This window comes from Ammospiza nelsoni, chromosome 1 (assembly GCF_027579445.1).
Source record: "Ammospiza nelsoni isolate bAmmNel1 chromosome 1, bAmmNel1.pri, whole genome shotgun sequence".
Classification (NCBI taxonomy): Eukaryota; Metazoa; Chordata; class Aves; order Passeriformes; family Passerellidae; genus Ammospiza; species Ammospiza nelsoni.
In genome coordinates this window covers 153,696,142-153,715,866 of record NC_080633.1, presented here as the reverse complement: position 1 = coordinate 153,715,866, position 19,725 = coordinate 153,696,142, and the positions used below count along the sequence as shown (strand labels likewise).

General features: G+C 52.8%; 2 protein-coding genes across 2 annotated transcripts; one reads left to right on the top strand and one right to left on the bottom strand.

Annotated features, from left to right (window-relative positions):
• Window positions 1–237: 237 nt before the first annotated feature.
• Window positions 238–7,074, top strand: NAPRT (nicotinate phosphoribosyltransferase). Its single transcript, XM_059476637.1, has 13 exons — window positions 238–424; window positions 1,378–1,505; window positions 2,047–2,129; window positions 2,566–2,696; window positions 2,774–2,889; window positions 3,441–3,634; window positions 3,771–3,911; window positions 4,051–4,135; window positions 4,334–4,414; window positions 5,257–5,359; window positions 5,437–5,594; window positions 5,765–5,872; window positions 6,017–7,074. The coding sequence occupies exons 1-13, from the start codon at window positions 238–240 to the stop codon at window positions 6,074–6,076; spliced, it is 1,575 nt and encodes a 524-aa protein (XP_059332620.1). The 3' UTR covers window positions 6,077–7,074.
• A 304-nt stretch (window positions 7,075–7,378) lies between these two features.
• On the bottom strand, window positions 7,379–19,248 carry LOC132076069 (ubiquitin carboxyl-terminal hydrolase CYLD-like). The gene is made up of 15 exons (XM_059476980.1): window positions 19,089–19,248; window positions 16,943–17,409; window positions 16,574–16,858; window positions 16,308–16,377; window positions 15,454–15,674; window positions 14,815–14,968; window positions 14,345–14,483; window positions 13,615–13,725; window positions 13,130–13,221; window positions 12,335–12,401; window positions 11,196–11,325; window positions 10,846–10,954; window positions 10,571–10,689; window positions 9,775–9,994; window positions 7,379–9,052 (listed from the first exon to the last, which is right to left on the bottom strand). Exons 2-15 carry the CDS (start codon window positions 17,396–17,398, stop codon window positions 8,868–8,870), a joined length of 2,358 nt encoding a protein of 785 aa, XP_059332963.1. The 5' UTR covers window positions 17,399–17,409; window positions 19,089–19,248; the 3' UTR covers window positions 7,379–8,867.
• Window positions 19,249–19,725: the final 477 nt, after the last annotated feature.

Genomic DNA, 19,725 nt, shown 5'->3' with positions numbered 1-19,725 from the left:
GTGCTGCCATCCCTGCTGCCATCCCCGTGTCCCCCCTTGAGCTGCCATCTCCATGTGCTGCCATCCCCTGTGCCCAGTGTCCTGCGAGTGTCGCCATCCCAGTGTCACCAGTGTGTTGCCATCCCTCCTGCCCCCTGTCGCCATCCCCGCGTGCTCCCACCCCGCGCTTCCGTATCCCTCCTATTTTCCCCGCTCCTCCCCGTGTCCCCACCCCTGTCCCCTTGTCCCCGCCCCGCCATGGCGCCGCTGGCCGACCTGTACCAGGTGTCCATGGCCTACGGGCACTGGCGGGCCGGGCGGCACCGCGCCCCGGCCGCCGCCGAGCTCTTCTTCCGCCGCCCTCCCTTCCGCGGCTCCTTCGCGCTCGGCGCCGGCCTGGCCGAGGGGCTGCGGGGGCTCCGAGCCTTCCGCTTCTCCGCTGCCGGTGCGTGGTGACAGCGGGGGACAAGAGGGGGACACGTGTTGGGGTCAGAGGGAGGAGTGGTGGGCGAGGGGAGCCTCCCAGTGGGACTTGGAGGGACAGGGAAGCAGCTCCAGCAACTTCAGGGGCAAGGCGGGATGGAGGAGAGGGTGAAGAAGGGACGGGAGAGGGTCAAGGGGGAGGGATGGAGGGGGGAACAACTCAAGGGGACAGGAGGGGACAGGGGGAAGAAGCGTTGTGGGGACGGCGGTGGGAGAGGGAGAAGGGGAACCTTCCCAGGGAGGCTTTGGAACAACTCCAGGGGATAGGAGGGGAAAGGGCAGAGGACGAGGGAGGGATAGCGGGGAGAGTGGGAGGGATACGGGGAAAGGAGGGAAATTCCCTCCGGAGATGGATGGGGGAATAACTCAAGGAGACTTGTAAGGGATGGGACAGCATCCAGGGGGACTTAAAGGGGGGCAGAGACATTTCTCAGAGTGATCTGGGGATGGGGAACCCCTCAGGGGGACTTGGGGAGGACGGGAATCCCTCAGGAGAACTTGATGGGGACAAGACACCTCTCAGAGGGACCTGGGGGACTGGGGACCTGCAGTGGGGGAGAGGGACAGTATTTGAGGGGCACTTGGGGGACAGTCCCTCATGGGGCACTGTAGGGGATCAGGACAACTCATAAAGGGACAGGGACATCCCTCAGATGAACTTGGGGGACAGGGAGACTCTGCCGGGGACACAGGGCAAGAGGGGACACAAAGAGCTGTCACAGAAGCTTGGGGGGGCACTGAGACATCTTCCAGAGATGTCCCTCACAGGGGACTTGTGCCACCCCACCCTGTCACGCTCCATGCTGGGGGTGCTGTCACCCCCCTGCTGTCACTCACCTGTCCATGGGAGGCTCGGTGTCCCCCCCACCTCCCCCTGTGTCCCTTGTCCCCAGTGTCACCGCGCTGTCCCCACAGATGTCGCGTACCTGCGCTCTGTCCTGCCCAGCACCATCGACGACGCCTTCTTTGACTACCTGGCCACCCTGGACGCCTCCGAGGTGACCGTCACCGCCATTCCCGAAGGCTCCGTCGTCTTTGCCAGGGTGGGACCCCTCTCCATCTTCTTTCCTGACCATCCCAGCTCTCCCAGCTCCCAGACCTCCCTTTTTCCCTGACCGTGGGAGCCCCTGGAACTCCAATCCTGCTTTTCCCAGTCCCTCCCTTTTCCCTGACCGTGGGAGCCCCTGGACCACCATTCCCACCTTCCCACCTTACAGCCCCTTTCCTCAACACCCTGGACCCCTTGAACCCCCATCTTGGCCATCCTTGTGTCACCACCCTATGGCCCCCCTTTTCCTTCACACTGGGCACCCCTGGAATGCCTTTCCTGGGCACAGGGACAATCTGGACCCTCATTCTTGGGCAATAGGATCCCCCTGCACTCCCTTCCCTGGCACTGGAATCCCCTTGTACCCCCTTTTCCTTCACCAACATCCCTCTGCAACCTCTTTCCTGACCATCCCACCTCTCCCAGGCCCAGGCTTTCCCTTTTCCTTCACTCTGAGATCCCCTGGACTCCTATTCCTGCCTTTCCCAGCTCCTCCCTGCTCCAGAGGGACTGGGATGTCACTTCTCTTCCCTCAGGTGCCATTCCTGCAGGTGAAGGGGCCGCTCCTGGTGGTGCAGCTGCTGGAGACCACCTTGCTGTGCCTGATCAACTACGCCAGGTATTTTGTCGTGGGGATGATCCCAAAGCCCCCCTGGAAGATGGAGGGGGGCAGGGAAGGGAGAGCAGCACCCCCCAGTCCTTGGGGTACCATGGCCCCGTAAGTGCCCTACTGGGATTTAACTGCTGGAATTCTTCCAGTTGAATTTAACTACTGGAGGGTGTCCCAGTGTCCCCCCAAGTTTTCCTGAGGTCTTCCCATGTCCAGCCCACCCTGAAGAGTCTCCCTGTCCCTCAGGTTCTCCTGAGAGGTGTCCTGGTCCCCCACAGGTAACCTTTAGGATTTCCCTGTCCCCCAAGTCCCCTTGGTCATCTCCACCACATCCCTGTCCACCGAGTCCCGTGGTGATCCCTGCTTTTTCCAAGCAGGGAGGGTCCTGGAGCCCCTTCCCCTTGGCTGTGCTGGCTCTGTGTCACCTGTCCCCTTTGTCCCCCAGCCTGGTGGCCACCAACGCTGCCAGATTCCGCCTCCTGGCCGGGCCGGACATGAAGCTCATAGAGATGGGGCTGCGCCGCGCGCAGGGGCCGGACGGAGCCCTCTCGGCATCCAAATATTCCTACATTGGGGGTGAGTCCCACCCCACGGTGCCCGGTGCCACCGCGGCCCTGCCATCACCTGGGTGTCCCCCCTGTCCCTCCTCGCAGGCTTCGACTGCACCAGCAACATCCTGGCGGGAAAACTGTACGGAATTCCAGTGCGTGGCACCATCGCCCACTCCTTCATCATGTCCTTCAGGTGCCTGGAGGAGGTGCAGCCACGGGTGAGCAGGGCCTGGGATGGAATGGGAATGGGGATGGGATGGGATGGGAATGGGAACAGGGATGAATATTGGATGAGGATAGGGATGGGAGTGCAGGTGAGGGTGAGATGGGTATGGGATCTCATGGGGTTGGGGATGTAGAGGGGGACAGGAATGGAGATGGGAATGGGTTGGGATGGGAGAGGGATTAAATGGGGTTGGGGGATGAGATGTGGATGAAGATGGGATATGGGTGTGATTGGGATAGGGATGGGCAGAAGGAAGTGGGATGGGGATGGGGTTTGTATGGAGTTAGGGATGAGAGGAGATGGAATGGAGATGAGAGAGGGATGTGGTGAGAATTGGAGTAAGGTAGGATGGAGATGGAGATGGGATGGGAATGAGGATGTGGATGGGGTGGGAATGTGATATGGTATGAGATAGGGGCGGGATGAGGATGCAGACAGAGATTAGAGTGGGATGGATGGGGAATGGAACACTCCACCTGTTCCCACACTCCTGGCACCTTGGATGATGCCACGGGCTGTGCAAATCCCGTGTTTCCCTGTCAGGAGCTGCCGCCCCGGGCCGGAGGAGATCCCGTGGATCTGGCAGACCTGGCTCTGTCCTGGCTGCAGAGGGTTTGTGACCTGCTCCAGACTCCTCCCAGCAAGGCCAACCAGGGCGAGCTGGCCGCCTTCGTGTCCTACGCTGTCACCTTCCCGTGTGACTTCCAGGGATTGCTGGACACCTACTGTGTCAGGAGGTGATGACACCATGGCATAGGGGATGGATGTGACCCTGAAGTAGGAATGTTGGGTGGCCTAGGGCTTGGAAATGCTGCTGGATCCACCCTGGATCAGTTTTCCACTTGTCATTAATGCTTTCCTTGCCCATGCCAGGAGTGGTTTGCCCAATTTCTGTGCCGTGGCCTTGGCACTGCACCAGCTGGGATACCAGGCCATTGGAGTGCGCCTGGACAGTGGGGACCTGGCCCAGCAATCCAAGGAAATCCGGGGAGTGTTCCAAGCCTGCGGAGCTCAGTGAGTCCCACACCAGCTCTGGGATGGATGTCACCGATCCCTGTCATCCTCACCAGCATCCAGCCAGGATTTGGGAGCCCTCATGGCTCTGGGTGCTGTGGGTGGATCCATGGATCCTCCCAAATCCTGCTCCTTGCAGCTTCCAGGTGCCCTGGTTTGGGACCATCCCCATCGCTGTCAGCAACGACATCAGCGAGCAGAGCCTGGAGGAGTTCAGGAGGGAGGTGAGGAACCTGCTGGCATGGCTGGGATGTCACCTGAGTGCTGCTGGCATGGCTGGGATGTCACCTGGGCTGTTCCTGAAGCTGGCAGGGCTGGGATGTCACCTGGGTGCTACTGGCACGGCTGGGATGTCACCTGGGCTGTCCCTGGAGCTGGCAGGGCTGGGATGTTGATGGTCTCTGTGTTCTGTGCTGCCTCAGGGGAGCGAGATCGACATGATTGGAATTGGGACCCACCTGGTGACGTGTCCCCTGCAGCCGTCGCTGGGCTGTGTCTACAAGGTACAGGTGGCAGCCTAAATCCCAAATATCCCAGCCCTCCCTGAGCCACGTCCATGCCTGCTCCATGGCCATCCAGCCCCAGTGGAGTCACGGAGTTACAAAGAATTTGCCTTGGAAGAGATTTTTGAAGGTTCTCCACCACCATGGGCAGGGACACCTTCCACTATTCCAGGTTGCTCCAAGCTCTGTCCAACCTGGGCTTGGACACTTTCAGGGATGGGGCAACCACAGCTTCTCTGGGAATTCCATTCCAGCCCCTCACCACCCTCACAGGGTGGAATTCCTTCCCAGTATCCCATCCAGCCCTGCATTCTGGCAGTGGGAAGCCATTCCCTGTGTCCTGTCCCTCCATCCCTTGACCCAAGTCCCTTTCCAGCTCTCTTGGAGCCCCTTTAGGCACTGGAAAGGTCTCCCCGGAGCCTTTTCTAGACTAGACATTCCCAGCTCTCCCAGCCTGGCTCCAGAGCAGAGAGGCTCCAACCCTTGGAGCATCTCCTCCTCTGGGCCTGCTCCAGCAGCTCCACATCCTCCTGATGTTGAACCCCAGGGCTGGAGCAGCTCTGCAGGTGGGGTCTCACCTGAGAGGGACAGAGGGGCAGAATTCCCTCCTCTCCTGCTGCCCATGCTGTGGGATCAGCCCAGGACACAGGGAAGTTCTGGATGCCAGCATTGGATCATGGCCAATTCTTTGCCCACCAGAAGCCCCAGGTTCTCCACATGCAGGAGGAGGCAGAATGCCCAACTTTGGGGTGGTTTTAGGGTTTTTTAATTGTCTTTTTTCAGCTGATTTGCATTAGTTGCCTCCCCAGAGGGGTCACATGTTCCCTTCCCTTCTCCCACAGCTGGTGGAGGTCAATGGCTCGCCGTGCCTGAAGCTCACGGAGGATGAGGAGAAGATGACAATCCCGGGGATGAAGGCAATCTATCGGCTCTATGATGCTGCTGGTGAGTCTGGAGACCCTTCCCAGGATCCTGGGGGAATCTCCTCCTCCATAATTCCCTCCCTGATGTCCTCCTGGCAGGTCACCCCTTCATGGACCTCATGGCCCTGGAGGAGGAGCCGTCGCCCAGCGCGGGGCAGGAGCTGGGGATCCGAGTCCTGGGGCGGCTGGAGGAGACCACCAAGGTCATTCCCAGCACTGTGGAGCCCCTCCATCGCACCTACTTCAGGGATGGCCAGGTCAGGGGTGCTCCCATCTCCTGGGATGGCTCCTCTTCCACGCTGGAGGATGATTCAGGGGCAGTGGTGGCTTCTGAGATGTGCCAACAACTCTGGTGCCGACCCAGAAGCAGTGGCTCAGGTGGTGGCTTCCCACATGGATCTTCCCACCTGGATCTCCATCCCTGCAGGTGTGTGAGCCCCTGCCCAGCCTGCCCGAGGTGAGGACCCACGCCCAGGTGTCCCTCAACCTGCTCAGCCCTGCTCACCGCCGGCTCCACGAGCCACAGCCCTACCCGGTACGTCCAGCACTTCCCACACATCCCACTGGCACACATCTGGGAATGCCGCTGGATTTGCTGGCCTGAGCAAATCTAGTGGCATTCCAAAGCCAGTGGCATTCCCAGGAGCTGCTCCCTGACCCCTCCTGTTCCCATTCCCAGGTGGCCGTGACGGAACGGCTGCACCAGCTCTTCCTGGAGCTGCGCCAGGGCAGCCTCTGAGGGGGTCCCTGCTCATCCCCAGCTCCTGCTCCGCTCTTTTTTGGGAAGCCCGGGTGCCTCGTTAGGAATTAATGGCTCTAATTTAGACCTAACCTGAAGAACCTGCAGGAACTGGGAGAGCGCCCTGGGGTCCCAGTAGGGAAGCTGGGAACACAGGGATGGGGAAGGCAGAGCTGTCCTTGCATCCCCTGGAAGTGACAGAACTGTGCCCAGCTTGGTGGCCCTGCCAGCCTTGTGCCTTATCTTGGTGGCCCTGTCATTCCTGTGCCTTCCTTGGTGGCCCTGCCATTCCTGTGTCCAACTTGGTGGCCTTTGTGGCAGCCTTTTGCCTTATCTTGGTGGCCCTGCCATTCCTGTGTCCAACTTGGTGGCCCTGCCAGCCTTTTGCCTTATCTTAGTGGCCCTGTCATTCCTGTGCCTTCCTTGGTGGCCCTGCCATTCCTGTGTCCAGCTTGGTGGCCCTGGCAGCCCTGAAGCTCCTTGGTGACACTAGACCAAAGTCTGGAGTGCCACCAACAGGCTGACAAGGGACACCCATGGGGTACCCATGGCAGACACTCTTTGCTTTGGCAATTCCAAGCTTCATCTCTGTGGCCACATTCCAGCTCTTTCCATTCTGGCCAAATTCCCTGGGATGTGGAGGCTGGATCCAGGCTGATCCCAGTTCCAGGCTGATCCCAGCTCCAGGCTGGTCCCAGCTCCAGGCTGATCCCAGTTCCAGGCTGATCCCAGTTCCAGGCTGATCCCAGCTCCAGGCTGATCCCAGTTCCAGGCTGGTCCCAGCTCCAGGCTGATCCCAGCTCCAGGCTGGTCCCAGCTCCAGGCTGATCCCAGTTCCAGGCTGATCCCAGCTCCAGGCTGATCCCAGCTCCAGGCTGATCCCAGCTCCAGGTTGCCACCTGCACTCTCTAACCCCTGTTCCCACAGGACACGTGGCTCTAACCCACACTGAGCTTCACACTAAGCAAAAAATTTCAAATAAAAGCCTTTTCCCATCATGGCTCTGACCCTAATTCCAGTGAAAAACCCTTTGGAGCTCCATTGGGAGTGGGAAGGGGAGAGGGAAATCCCCAGGGATCAAACCTGTGGCTTTGCTGTTCTGTCCATGGTTTGGATCTTGGCAGAAATTACAGGGAAGAAAACAATTTAAGAGCTTAACAAAGCATGGCCTGATGGTCTTGGATTTCTGGGAATTCCAACAGCATTGTATCCCATTTTAAGACAGAAAAAAACCCCAAAAAACTCCAGGAACTCCAGGATCAGTTTGCTAAAAATTACATTATTTTTTTAAGCAAAGCACCAAAGATGAGGAGTCCATTGTACCTGAGCAGAGATTTTCCTGAGTTTTTGGGAGAGGAGGAATGAAGAACAAGGAGAGTGACCTGGGCCAGCATTTGTCACCCTCACAGATGCAATTCCTGATGTTTAGGAACCATTTTCGTGGGCAGAGAAGCTCCTGGGTGTCTCTGCACTTTCTCCTCAGGTATTTATGGATATTGAGGAGATTCCTGAGCCTTTTTTTCCTCCAGGCTGGGCAATTCCAGCTCCCTCAGCATCTCCTCATAGGAGATGCTCCAGTCCCTTCATCATCTCTGTGGCTTTTCCTTGGATTTTGTCTCTCATGTACCGGGGAGCCCCAGATTGGACCCAATATTCCAGGTGTGACCTATCAGAGCTGAGCAGAGGGAAAGAATCCCTCCAGGACCTGCTGGCAACACCTGGAATGCCAGAAAGATCCCAAACCACACATCCCAAGCCACCAGGACCGATCCAAAGCTCCAGGCTTTGTTAAAATTACTCCACTCTGCATTAAAGAGGGGAGGAAAAGAGAGGAACAGGGTTAAACCTGCACATCTGGGAATCCTCGATGCTTTCCTTGAGGTTTTTGTGGAATTTGGGCATCCCACTGACTCAACTTCCCACTTAATAGCAGGGACCCCCAAGTATAGAAATTAATTTAAGGAACATCAGTTCCCACCCAAACCCTAAAACCTCCTGCAGAAAATCCCGAGTGCTCTTTTTTTTTTTTTTTTTTTTCTATTTTTGCCCTTGGAATTCTGGTATTTGACCCCAGAACTTGGACGTGGATGCAAAGATGGGACAGAAAGTGCTGAAAGTGAGGTTGTAACACTGAATCCTGTGCAGATTTTGCCAAAAAGAGGAAGCAGCAGGAGCCCAGATGTTGCTCCTCTGCTCCCATCCTCCTTCCAGTTTTGTTCTTGAAAAAAATATCTATTTTTAAAGCATAGCTTCAGCTCAGGATATCCATGATTGGAAATAAGGGATGGTGGGTAAAAGTGCCAGTTAGTGCTGGATAAGGGAACTGCAGGGAATTGAGGGACACAGGTGAGGAAAATCAATCCTGGCCTGATTTTCCTCACTCCACAAATGTGGGTGAGGGTGTTTTAGGAATGGTTGTGGTTTCTTGGTAAACCTGTGGATAATTCCTTGTGTTTTGATTTCTGCTGGTCCTCAGCTTTGGAAGGAAGGAATGGCAGGGAAACAAGGATGTGGGGATGCTCCAGCTGCAGAGTACCTGGAGAGGGAGAATTATGGAATGTGGGGAATAAGAATGAATTTGAACATCAATAATTCCAAGTCCAGCTGTGCCCAAGTACCAACCACTGGATAAAGCCAGGATTTAACTAACTCAGCCTGACTTGGATAATTTGACACCGAGAGAGGTGAGAAGAGGCAGCTCAGAGCATCCAGACTTGGCTGCTTCCACCTTCTGGGATGATCCAAGCTCCCATTCCTGACGTTGCTCCTTGCCATCAGCTCTGGGACAGTGTCACTTGTAAAGTGCCATTTTCCTGCTCTGGTACAGGTACATGTAGGCGTCACAAAAGAGGCGTTTGGCCACGCCATCCATGTCCCGAGGCTGCTCCAGGGCCAGCACAGCCAGGGGCAAGTCCAGGTATTTGGCGATTTCCGGGCACAGCGTCACCGTGGGAATGTTGAAGCCGTTTTCACCACCTGAGGTGGAAAGGAGGAGAAAAATCCCAAACCAGATCCCAAAGGGATGGCTTCCTACAGCTCCAGCAGATCCCAGCACGCTCTGGAGTCATGCAGAGCCTTAGGTGGGAGATGTGGAGACCAAAAGCAGTGGAAAAGGCTGGATGAGGGGAGACCATCCAACCCAAAGGGGATCCAGGAGAGCTGGAGAAGGATTTGGGAAAAGGGATGGAGGGACAGGACGCAGGGAATGGCTTCCCACTGCCAGAGGGTAGGGTTACATGGGATATTGGGAAGAAATTCTTCCTTGAGAGGGTGTTGAGGAGCTTGAATGGAATTTCCAGAGGAGCTGGGGCTGCCCCATCCCTGGAATTGTCCAAGTCCATGTTGGATGGAGCTTGGAGCAACTTGGGATAGTGGAAGGTGCCCATGGCAGGGGCTGGAACTGGATGAGTTTTAAGGTCCCTTCCAACCCAAACCATTCCATGATTCTGAGATAAAAACACAGTGGGGAAGGACAGGAGAAGCAATCTGTGCCCACAGGCTAGGATAGGATCCCAAAATCCCTTGTTTGACCACAACCAGGAGCTGGAACCACCTGGAAAAACCCCCTTGCGATCTAATTAAAGGAAAGCCAAATCCACAGAAAGCCCAAACAGGGGAACTTGAGAGGAAAAGGTGGACTGGGCAGGCCCAGGCAGCTTCCCACATGCCATTCCCACATCCCATTCCCGTTCCCTCACCGTGCCGGTCGGCCATGCTGTCGAAGAACATCCAGTGCTCGTTGCCAGGGCCGTATTTCACGAAGGACACGTAGTGACTGGTCTCGATGCAGAGCACTGCAAACAGCTCCAGCTTCTCCCGAGGCACCTGCTGGCAGCCCCGGGTGCTCCAGCTCTGGAATTCCTCTGGAATGTGCAGCTTCCTGGGTTTGTGCGCTTTGCGGCGGCGATGGGAGTGAACCTGAGGAGAGGGGACAGGGTGACATTGGCACAACTGGCCCTGGCATGCCAGGAAGGGAAGGGCAGAGGTCACATTCCCAATTTATTCCCTGCTGATGTGATTCCCATGCTCCCTGCTTGCCTGGGAACAGCCTGGCAGCAGGAAGCTGAGATGGGAGCTTGTTGCCCTGCAAGAGGGAGAAACTGTGGGAATGCTCATGGAGAAACAGCAGGGAGGGAGCAGCACTCAGTTCCTGCAGGATTGCACCTCATTTATGGAACAGGTTGTCCAGGGAAGCTGTGGATGTCCCATCCCTGGAATTGTCCAAGGCCTGGTAGGACAGAGCTTGGAGCAAGCTGGGATAGTGAGCAGCATCCAGGGGGTGGAACTGGAATGAGCATCAAGGTCCTTTCCAATCCAAGTTTTTCTATGATTCCATTACTATTTAAGAGGTTTCACAACCTCTGTCTCCTGGTGGGAACGACCCTCAGGAAAGGGCTGAGAGCTGCAGGGACAGCCAGGGGAATGTGGGGATTTTGGGAGGGTTCATCCAACTGACAGCTTCCAAGGTGGATTTTGGGAATAGCCATGGAATACCTGTTTGGAGCAGGAGCTGCAGAACTGCTTCAGGCCCGTGGCTGCAAACACTTTGTCCTTGAAACACTCTGAGCATTCCAGAGTGGCAACATCCCCACACAGGCAGCATTCCCTGGGACCTGCCAGGGAAAAAACAGAGCTCAGAGGGAGTCTCTCCTCCAGATCCCACCTAAAATCCAGCTTGTCCTGCCAAACTGGGACTCAAGGAAGAAGAATCCCACCCCAGAGAGCCCAGAGCTGGCTGCTCACAGCCCATCATCATCATCATCACTCACTGTCCAGCAGCAGATCTGTTATATCCAGCTCCAAGGAAGGGATGATTTTGCTGAACATTTTATATTCCTTCCCAAAACGTGGCATTTGGATAATGAAGCAAGATGGGATCTGGGAAAAAAAAAAAAAAAAAAAAGGGAAAGAGTCACCCTGCCAGAAGAGCCAAATCCCAGAGATTTTTTTGCTCTGTCTCAATTTGCTGTCATTATTCACAGGACAAAAGGGAAACAGGGAAAGCAGAGGCCTTTTCCTAAGTCATGCCTGGATTCAGTGTTGGATATAAAACATCCAAGGCCTCACAGGTGTTTTGGGAAGCAAGAAAAGCAGGAAAGCAGAAGGAAACTGGACTCACCTCCACCAGCTTCAGATCTGAGGACAGGAAGGAGCGTTCCACCAACTGCTGCACGTCAGGAACCACCAAATCCTCCTGTTTATCCATAAATATCTGGTAGCAGTAACATCCCTGCTCCTGGCCTCCTGACCTGCAAGGAGAGCTCATTGGATTTGGGATGTGCTGACACAAAAACTGGAGTTTCCCAAAGTTTGTCCGGGGAGAGCTCCTGGGCTCAAGGCACCGAGGGTGGTTTGGTGCCACACAAAGCAATTTTTCCACCCAAAAATACCAAATTTATGCCAGGGGAGCAGTAGATAAGTAGGAATTTTGGCCTTATTGTCCCTTTGGAGCAGCACATCCTAAAAGCAAAATTCAATTTCCCCTCGATATAAATCTAATTTAGTAAATTTAGAATTTGAATTGACAAACGGATGCCTCGATGAAGGATTAATTAAAAAAACACATCCAAAACTTAAGGTGGGTTGTGTGCACATCTCCCACAATCCCTAAAGAAAGCAGGGAAAGGATTTCCTTGGGATGACCCCGTGCAGGGGAGCTGCAGCACAGAGTCCTCTTTGTGCTCAGCCTTTCCCAGCACTCTACGATCCACGGCTCGAGCAGCGGCTCCACAAAGGAGCACAGAAATCCAACAATTCCCTTTCTGTGCTCACAAAACAGCACAGTTATTTTTGGCTTCCTCCAGCCTCTCATCCTCTTTGTAGAGTCCCCAAAAAACTGGGAGTGCATCCATGGGCTGCCTGTTTTGCAAGGCTGTGGGAACTGAGCCAGCTTGGCAGCCTGGACTCATCCCAAATTCATCCAAAGTCTGTTGGATTCCTGCTGGATCTGCCCCAAAGTCGGACATCCCCTTTCTCAAACCCCTTCTGGCTCTCCCTGAGGATGGCACAATGTTTTTCTCCTGATTTTCTGAAAGAAGAACCCTCCAGGGAGGGCTCAGAAGTGTCTTTGTCCAGATGGGAAAATCACAACAAGCAGGATCAGAGTCTGTTCCTAAGGAGCTGAGAAAAACTCAGAGCTGTGATTCCAAAAAACTTTGATGAAAAGGGACAAGTGACCCCCATCTGCCCAGGGATTCTCAGGTGGAAAATTAATGAGCCAGGCTCTGGGAATTGTATCCCTCAGCTGTGGAAACTTACTGGAGTTTTAGTAGTGGCTCAATTCCCAGGATCTGCTGCATTATGAGATTGAGGAATTCCTCAGGATCTGGAAAGTGAGAGCAAAGGATGGATCAGACCACGCCAGGAATTGCCTTGTCCCACTGCATCCAAGAGCTGCCAGGTAAACATGAGCCAGCATTCCAGGGGCCTGGAATTTTCTCTTCAGGTTAGGGGACAATTGGGATAAAGGCTGAGAGCACATGGTTAAGGCAAAAATCCTAAAGGGAACATGGAAAATGCCAAGCAGCCTTCAGAAACTGCACTTCCATGGAATTCCAGGACGGTTTGGGTGGAAAAGGACCTTCAAGATGATGGAATTACAGCCATTGCCATGGACAGGGACACCTTCCACTGTGCCAGGCTGCTCCAAGCCTCATCCAACGTGGACTTGGACAATTCCAACGATGGGGCAGCCACAGCTTCTCTGGGAATTCCATTCCAGCTCCTCATCACCCTCACAAGGAGGAATTCCTTCCCAAATACCATCTAATCCTGCCCTCTGGCAATGGGAAGCCATTCCCTGTGTCCTATCCCTCCATATCTTGTCCAAAATCCTTCTCCAGCTTTCCTGGAGCCCCTTTAGGCACTGGATGGGGCTATAAGGGTACAGAGATATTTAAAAACTGAAAGAATTCTACAAGTCAATTTTTACACCAATTACCATCAGCACCTAATTAAAGCACATTCCTGGCACAAAGGGAAGTGTCCAGCTGGCACCTGGAGGAGGAAAAACACAGGGAATCAGCTGGGGAAGGGCCCCAGGGAGCTCCTCACCTTTCTCAGCGTTGGTAAAGCTGGAGCACTGGCCCTTGTCCGTGAGCTGCTCCCGGAGGTGCATCACACTGCTGGCCCTGACAAAGCCACTCCTGGGAACAACAACCAGCTGCAGGTGAGGGAAATCATGGAATGGCTGGGCTTGGAAGGGATCTTCAACTTCATCCAGTTCACCCCCACTTCCATGGGCAGGGATGCCACCAACAAGACCAGGTTGCTCCAAGCCACATCCAACCTGGTTTGGGACACTTCCAGGGATGGGGCATCCACTGGGAATTCCATTCCACCCCCTCAGCACCTTCACATGGAAAATTCCTTCCCAATATCCCATCCCAATCCATGCTCTGTCAGTTTAAAACCATTCCTCCTTGTCCTGAACACCTTTGGATGTGGCTGTGGTTTTCCTCAGTGCCAGGTACCACCTTTAGGGCAGCAGGGAAGGAATGAGGGCAAATGGGACAAATTCCAGCATTCCCTACACTCACCTACGGAGGGGATTGACGATCTCATCCCGCAGAATTCCCTGGACATTCCTGTCACACAGTGGGAAGGGCATGAAGAGCATGGAGTCCAGCACGGAGGTACAGGAGAAGAGGCTGTGGGAAGAGTGGGATGTCATTTTTAAGTTTGAGGGTTTGGAAGCAACAGCTGGAGCCAAAAATGTGGTGGCTGGTGACAGTCAATGGCTTTGATGCCCAACAATCCATGCATGGAATTACAGGGAGGTGAGGGAAGCACATCTGCACAGTGAGGCACAGCTGGAACAATGAACACTGGGATAAAGCAAGGGAACAGCTCAGGGAGAAGGAGATTCCTACTTTGCAGCCAAAACTGCTCAGGGAAGGGCACCACTGAGTCTTTTTCCTCTCCAAGCAGGGAAGTTGGGACCTCCTGGGTGGGTTCTTTGGAATGATTCCAGCCAGAATTTCCAGGGAAAGACTCAGCACAGTCCAAATCCGGAAAACTACGAGCTCTCAGCACCCTGAATGACAGACACAGGGGTACAGGGGGTCTTCAGGGCTGAAAAACCTGCTGGATTTGGGAAGGAGATCCAAAAGCACCATGGAGGTTGCACCTCCACACAGTTACACCTTGCTCTACACCAGGTCAACTTCCAGCCACCTTGGAAATCCAGGGAAGTGCTGCAATTTGGGGCCTAGCTTAATTAAAAAGCCATTCATTTAATGAGCCTGCACCACCCAAGCAGGTCCTTACCTGAAGAGAGCTGCATCCATGTAGCAGGAATTACAATGGCCTTGGATGCCCTTCATCCGCCCTTGGAGAACACGGACTGCTGCCTCATTCCTGAGGGGAGGAAAACTCTCTGCACCCTCCGGAAGAACTTCTTGTCCTCCTGCAAGAAAAGGAATTGCTTTCACCTTCTCATCTGGGTCAACTCTGCCCTTCCTTGAAGCCTCAAAAGTCGGAGGGGAGCCTAAAACTCTCAGCTCTAAGGTGGCTTCTCAATCCAGCTTTTCATAAATCACAATCTTTCAGACTTGTGGGATATTCCCTAAGGAATCATTTAGGTTGGAAAAGACCTCTAGGATTGAGTCCAGCTGTTAATCCAGCCAGAGATGTGGATAAACACCAAAAACCAACACTCGAAGGAAGGCAAGAAACGGGGTTTTTTCCACATCCTTCTCCCATCACAGCCCCGTTTTCCTGTTTCCCAGAGGACTCACTGAAATCCCCCAGGGACAGCTCGGAGCTGGGGAAGCTCTGGAAGCGCACGTCGGGCTGGCAGGAGTTCAGCCTCACGAAGAGGCCGCGCTTCGGGGCGCAGTGGAAGTAGGACCTGCCCAGCCACTCTCCAGCTGTCACCCCCTTGTCTTCATCCTGGGAAAACAGCAGGATTTATGGAATTATGGGTGGAAAAGAGGTCTGAGATACAGTCTAGCTACGCAATGCTGCTGAGGCCACCATTTGATGGTGTCCCCACAGAGATGGGGACCTCACTCCTGCTCTGGGCATCTGTGCTAGGGCTGGACAACCTCATCCATGAAGGAATTTTCCCAATATCCAACCTAAACACCCACTGGAGCAGTTTGAGGCTGTTTCCTGTTGTTCTGTCCCTTGTCCCCTGGGAGCAGAGCCCAATTCCCACTTGGTCCCACCCTCCTGTCAGGGAATTGCAGGGATCCAGAAGGTTCTCCCTGAGCCTCCATTTCTCCAGGATGAGCCCTCCCAGCTGCTCCTGGTGCTCCAGACCCTTCCCAGCTCCATTCCAGCCCCTCAATATCCTGTGCCTGGTGGTCCCAAAATTCCACCCTCCATATTCAAGCACAGCATTCCTAGGTCCTTTCCTAGCTTTCCAGCCTCACCAGTTCAACTCCAGCCATTTTTTCCTTGATTTGGGGCAGGTAGCCCAACCAGCGGATGATTCCTGAAACTTGATTCCCTTTGTCCAAGGTAATCTGGACCATGGAATTCACTTCCAGGGGTGAATTCCCACCTTCCCCTTCCTCGCTGCTCTCGCTGATTTCTCCTTTCGTTTGGTTTGGTTTTCCAAAGCCCACGTCGGAGTTGAACATTGGGAAAAAACCTGATGGGCAAGACAAAACATCAGCAGAGCTGGGAATTGGATCCTCTGGGTCTAATTCCGGGTCTATTTTGGAAATTCCAGGTTACACAAGCAGGAAGCTGAGCACCAGGGACACAAGGTGTAATTCCCAGTGTGTCCAAGCTGGTCAGACAGGATGAGAGGGAATGATCCTGCTCCTTGTTTCCCTGCTCAAAGCTTCACATTCCAACCTCTGGCTGGCCCTGGAGCTAATCCAGCCCTTCCCAGGCTACTGGAATGGCAGCAGGGGGGTTATTTCCTAATTTTTCCACTAATTCCTTGTTTTGTCCAACAATTCCCACCATTGCTGTTGGCACCTGAGCCTTTCCCACCAGGATGAAGCTCCTGCTCCATCTTTTCCCACTGAATTAAAGACTTTTAACCAACGGTGCCTCTTCCCTGAGGGAATTCTCTGCTCCCATCAGCCTCTCCTTCCTGACAAATGGGATTCAGCTTTAGCTTTGTGTGGAACTAGAAATTTTTCCATAAATCCTGCTCCATTAAGACAAGCTGTAGGTTATTGGGATTTCAGCTCCTCAGTACCCTGCAGAGAGGGAATAAATTCCAAATTCTCCCAGAACGGGATCAGGAGAGACACATCCAAAGATCACCTACTTTGCAAGCTCTCCTTCACAACAGATTCCATGGGGATTTCCCTGAAAATGTCAGTTGTTCCTTCTTCTTCCTGGAAGGAATGAAAAATCCCATCAGCTAGGGAAAAACCCATCAGCTAAACACTGGAATATAAAGGATTTTTTTTAACAAAGTTTGCACAGAACGTCACATCCCTTTTGGATATTCCTTCTCTTTCATGTGCAACCATAATGTGATTTTTTTCCTTTAAAATCCCCAAAAAATCCCCATGGAAAAGCTGCTCTTACCGGGCAAACCTTCACAAACCATTTGCTCCCTTCCCTGTAAACTGCCATGGCAATTCCTTTGGTGGGGATCTCATCCACGAAGAAGCTGACGGCGTCTCCCACTTTCACGGGAACCACCTCCTCCGTGTCCTGTTTTCCCAGCTTCTGCTTCCCATAATCGTTGCCTGATGTGGGAATAAACTGGATTTTGCTGAAGGGCAGGAAGATCCCACAGTTCCTCTTGCACTTGAAGTACTCGGTGCCATGGTAGGATCCATCACTTCTCCCTCTGTTTTCCCCCTCTCCCTGAAAACACACCAGGATGTCACACACACACAGAAAAATTTCATGGAAAAAACGAGGAATTCTCTGCTTTGCCCCCACCCTTACCTGCAATTCCACCCCAAAAAACACCGGGGTCAGCACAGCCAAGCTGGGCTTGTAGATGCTCCCGATGTAGCGCACAACTCCCGGGAAAAATTCCCTCTCCACCTCCACCATCACATTTTGACCCGGCACGGCTCGGAGAGCTCCCTCCAGGCTCTGCCTCTCCAGGAAAAAATGCAAGCGCTCGCTGTGGCTCCCGATGGCCAGCAGGAACCCGGCGGCTTCCTGGCGCACAGGCTGCAGGATTCCCAGGTTGATGGTGACCGTGGAGCTGTCGTCCAGCATGATGACCTTCAGGAAGCAAGCCGGGGGCCCATCCTCGGAAAAATTCCGCAGGTAGCTCCTCTCGCTGCAGAAGCACAGGTTCCCGGCTTGGAAGTACTTGTTTCCATAGGCACAGTCCTCGGTCAGGATGTAGAAGCAATTCCTGTTGGCTGCCAGAGGCGGGAGGTTGGACATGGCAGGTTCCCCTGGGTTGGGAGAGTCACAGCAGTGGGGATTTGTGAGTGTTGGCGAAGAATTCCCGAAGAATCCGAGGGTTGGGAGAGGTTTTGGATGGAACCCCGCGCTCAAAGCCTCGCCCGGGTGAGTTTGAGCCTCTCCCAAAACTTCCCTGCTGCCTTTTTCCAGGTGTTTAATCACCCTCGTGGTGATTCAAAATTCCATCTAACCTGGTTTCCCGCATTCCTGCTCATCCCTGGTTCCCTCACTGTGCTTCCATGGGAAAAGTCCAGCTCTGCCTTCTCCACTAAACCCTCCCAGGATGAGATTTCACCAAAAAAACCCCAAAATCATGGAATGGTTTGGGTTGGGATGAACCTTAAATTCATCTCATTCCATAGGCAGGGACACCTTTCCCTACCCCAGGTTGCTCCAAGCTCCATTATTCCAGCCACACCTGGAATAATTCCAGGGATGGAGAGGATGCTCCAGCTGGTCCAACCTGTTCTGACCCTGTCCAGCCTCATTAAATTCCATGTTTTCTTTCCTTACTCAAGGGAGAGAGGCAAAGGATCAATCCTGCCTTTTAAAATTCCCTGGAAAAGGGATTCCCGCTCCTCGGTGTTGCTACAGCTCATGAATATTCACAGATATTTTGAATATTCATCTAGAACATATGCAAATTACCCCTTGAGGTATCAAAGATCTCCAGCTTTCCTAGCAAATATTTATTTTTTATATATTTTATATCAAAAAAATACAAGCATCTGGAAGCTGGAATATATTTTGGTGCTTATTTTTTAGTTCAATTCTGGCAAGTGAAAATTCATGTGGTTAAAATTCCAGTAGGTTAATCTGACTGGTGGAATTCCAGTTAAATTCCAGTGGTTACATTCTAATATTTAAATTCCAATAATAATTAAAATCCAGTCATTGAATTCCACTTTTTATCCTCCCTTATCTTCTCCTTTGATTATTCCACAGAAAATCAGGATCCAAAAAATTTTGTTTGAGCATGAAGAAAAGGTGAATAAAAAAAAACAAAACATTTTCCTCACTAAAAGCCCAAAATAAGTTGATTTTTCTTATTAAATTACCAATAATAAACTATTTAATTAACCAAAACTCCAAAAATAAATTTTCTCATAAATTAACCAAGAATATAAACAAAAATATAAGAATATTAAATAACCAAGAATAAACTTTCCTCATCGAGCCCATTTTCCTCATGAAAGCTCCAGAATAAACTACATAAATAAACCATTTCCCTCATAAAAAGCAAAAAATAAACACATTTTTATCACAAAACCCGCAAGACTAAACAACTGTCCTCATAAAAAGCAAGAATAAACAATTTTATTATCAAATCCCAAGAATAAACCATTTTCCTCATCAAACCCTCCTAGTATAAGTCATTATCCTCATAAAAACCCACAAATAAACAATTTTCTTCCTTAAAAGCCGAAAATGAATTTTTTTTTCTCAAGAAAAACGCAAAAATAAACCACTTTCCTCATCAAAAACTATGAATACATCATGTTCCTCATTTTCAAAAGAACCAAAACTAATTTCTTTTCCTCATCAAAACGCCGGAATAGACCCTTTTTCTCATTTAAAAAACCCAGAGAATAAACAATTTTATTCGCCAAACCCCAAGAATAAATAGCTTTTCTCACAAAAATAAACAAGAATAAACTAATTTCCTCACCAAATCCGCCAAATAAACCATTTTCCTCACGGAACCACAACAATAAACCCTTTTCCTCACAAACCCAAGCACAACACGGGTATTTAAACCAGAATATTCCAAATTTTCTCCGATTTATGGGAATAAATTCCCGTTCCCAGAGCTCCGAGCGGGGTTTGGGCTCGACCCCTCCCCCCTCCCCTCACCGTCTCCGCCGCCGCTCCGGCTCCGGCACTTCCGCGTCCGAGCGCGCGCGGCCTGCTAGCCAATGGGAAGCGGCAGAGAGAGGGAAACGACCAATAGAAGTGAAGGGGCGGGATCACAAGGAGGAAAGGGGGCGTGGCGCTGCGGCAGGCCCCGCCCCCTCCCGGCCGGCCTGGGGGGAAGGCGGGAACTGTGTGAGGGGCGGCGGGTTGGGAGTGTTTGCATGGACCCAAATCCTTTGGGATTCCACTGTCCTAAAGCCCTATGGATCCTGGAGTGTGTGTCCCCATGGACCCAAATCCCAATGGACTCACATGTGTTTCCACAGACCCAAATCCCTGTGGATTCGCGTGTGTTTCCATGGTCCCAAAGCCCTGTGGATCCTGGAGTGTGTGTCCCCATGGACCCAAATCCCTATGGATCCTTGAATCTGTGTCCCTGAATCTGATCCCTG

Excerpts from the sequence above, each read along its gene's own strand:
- NAPRT (XM_059476637.1), top strand. The coding sequence starts at position 238 with ATGGCGCCGCTGGCCGACCTGTACCAGGTGTCCATGGCCTACGGGCAC. Across the intron at positions 2,890-3,440 it reads TGGAGGAGGTGCAGCCACGG|GAGCTGCCGCCCCGGGCCGG; the intron begins GTGAGCAGGGCC and ends TTTCCCTGTCAG. Across the intron at positions 5,360-5,436 it reads TCGGCTCTATGATGCTGCTG|GTCACCCCTTCATGGACCTC; the intron begins GTGAGTCTGGAG and ends TCCTCCTGGCAG.
- LOC132076069 (XM_059476980.1), bottom strand. The coding sequence starts at position 17,398 with ATGTCCAACCTCCCGCCTCTGGCAGCCAACAGGAATTGCTTCTACATC. Across the intron at positions 13,726-14,344 it reads ATGGATGCAGCTCTCTTCAG|CCTCTTCTCCTGTACCTCCG; the intron begins GTAAGGACCTGC and ends CTCTTCCCACAG. Across the intron at positions 9,053-9,774 it reads CAGCATGGCCGACCGGCACG|GTGGTGAAAACGGCTTCAAC; the intron begins GTGAGGGAACGG and ends TTTCCACCTCAG.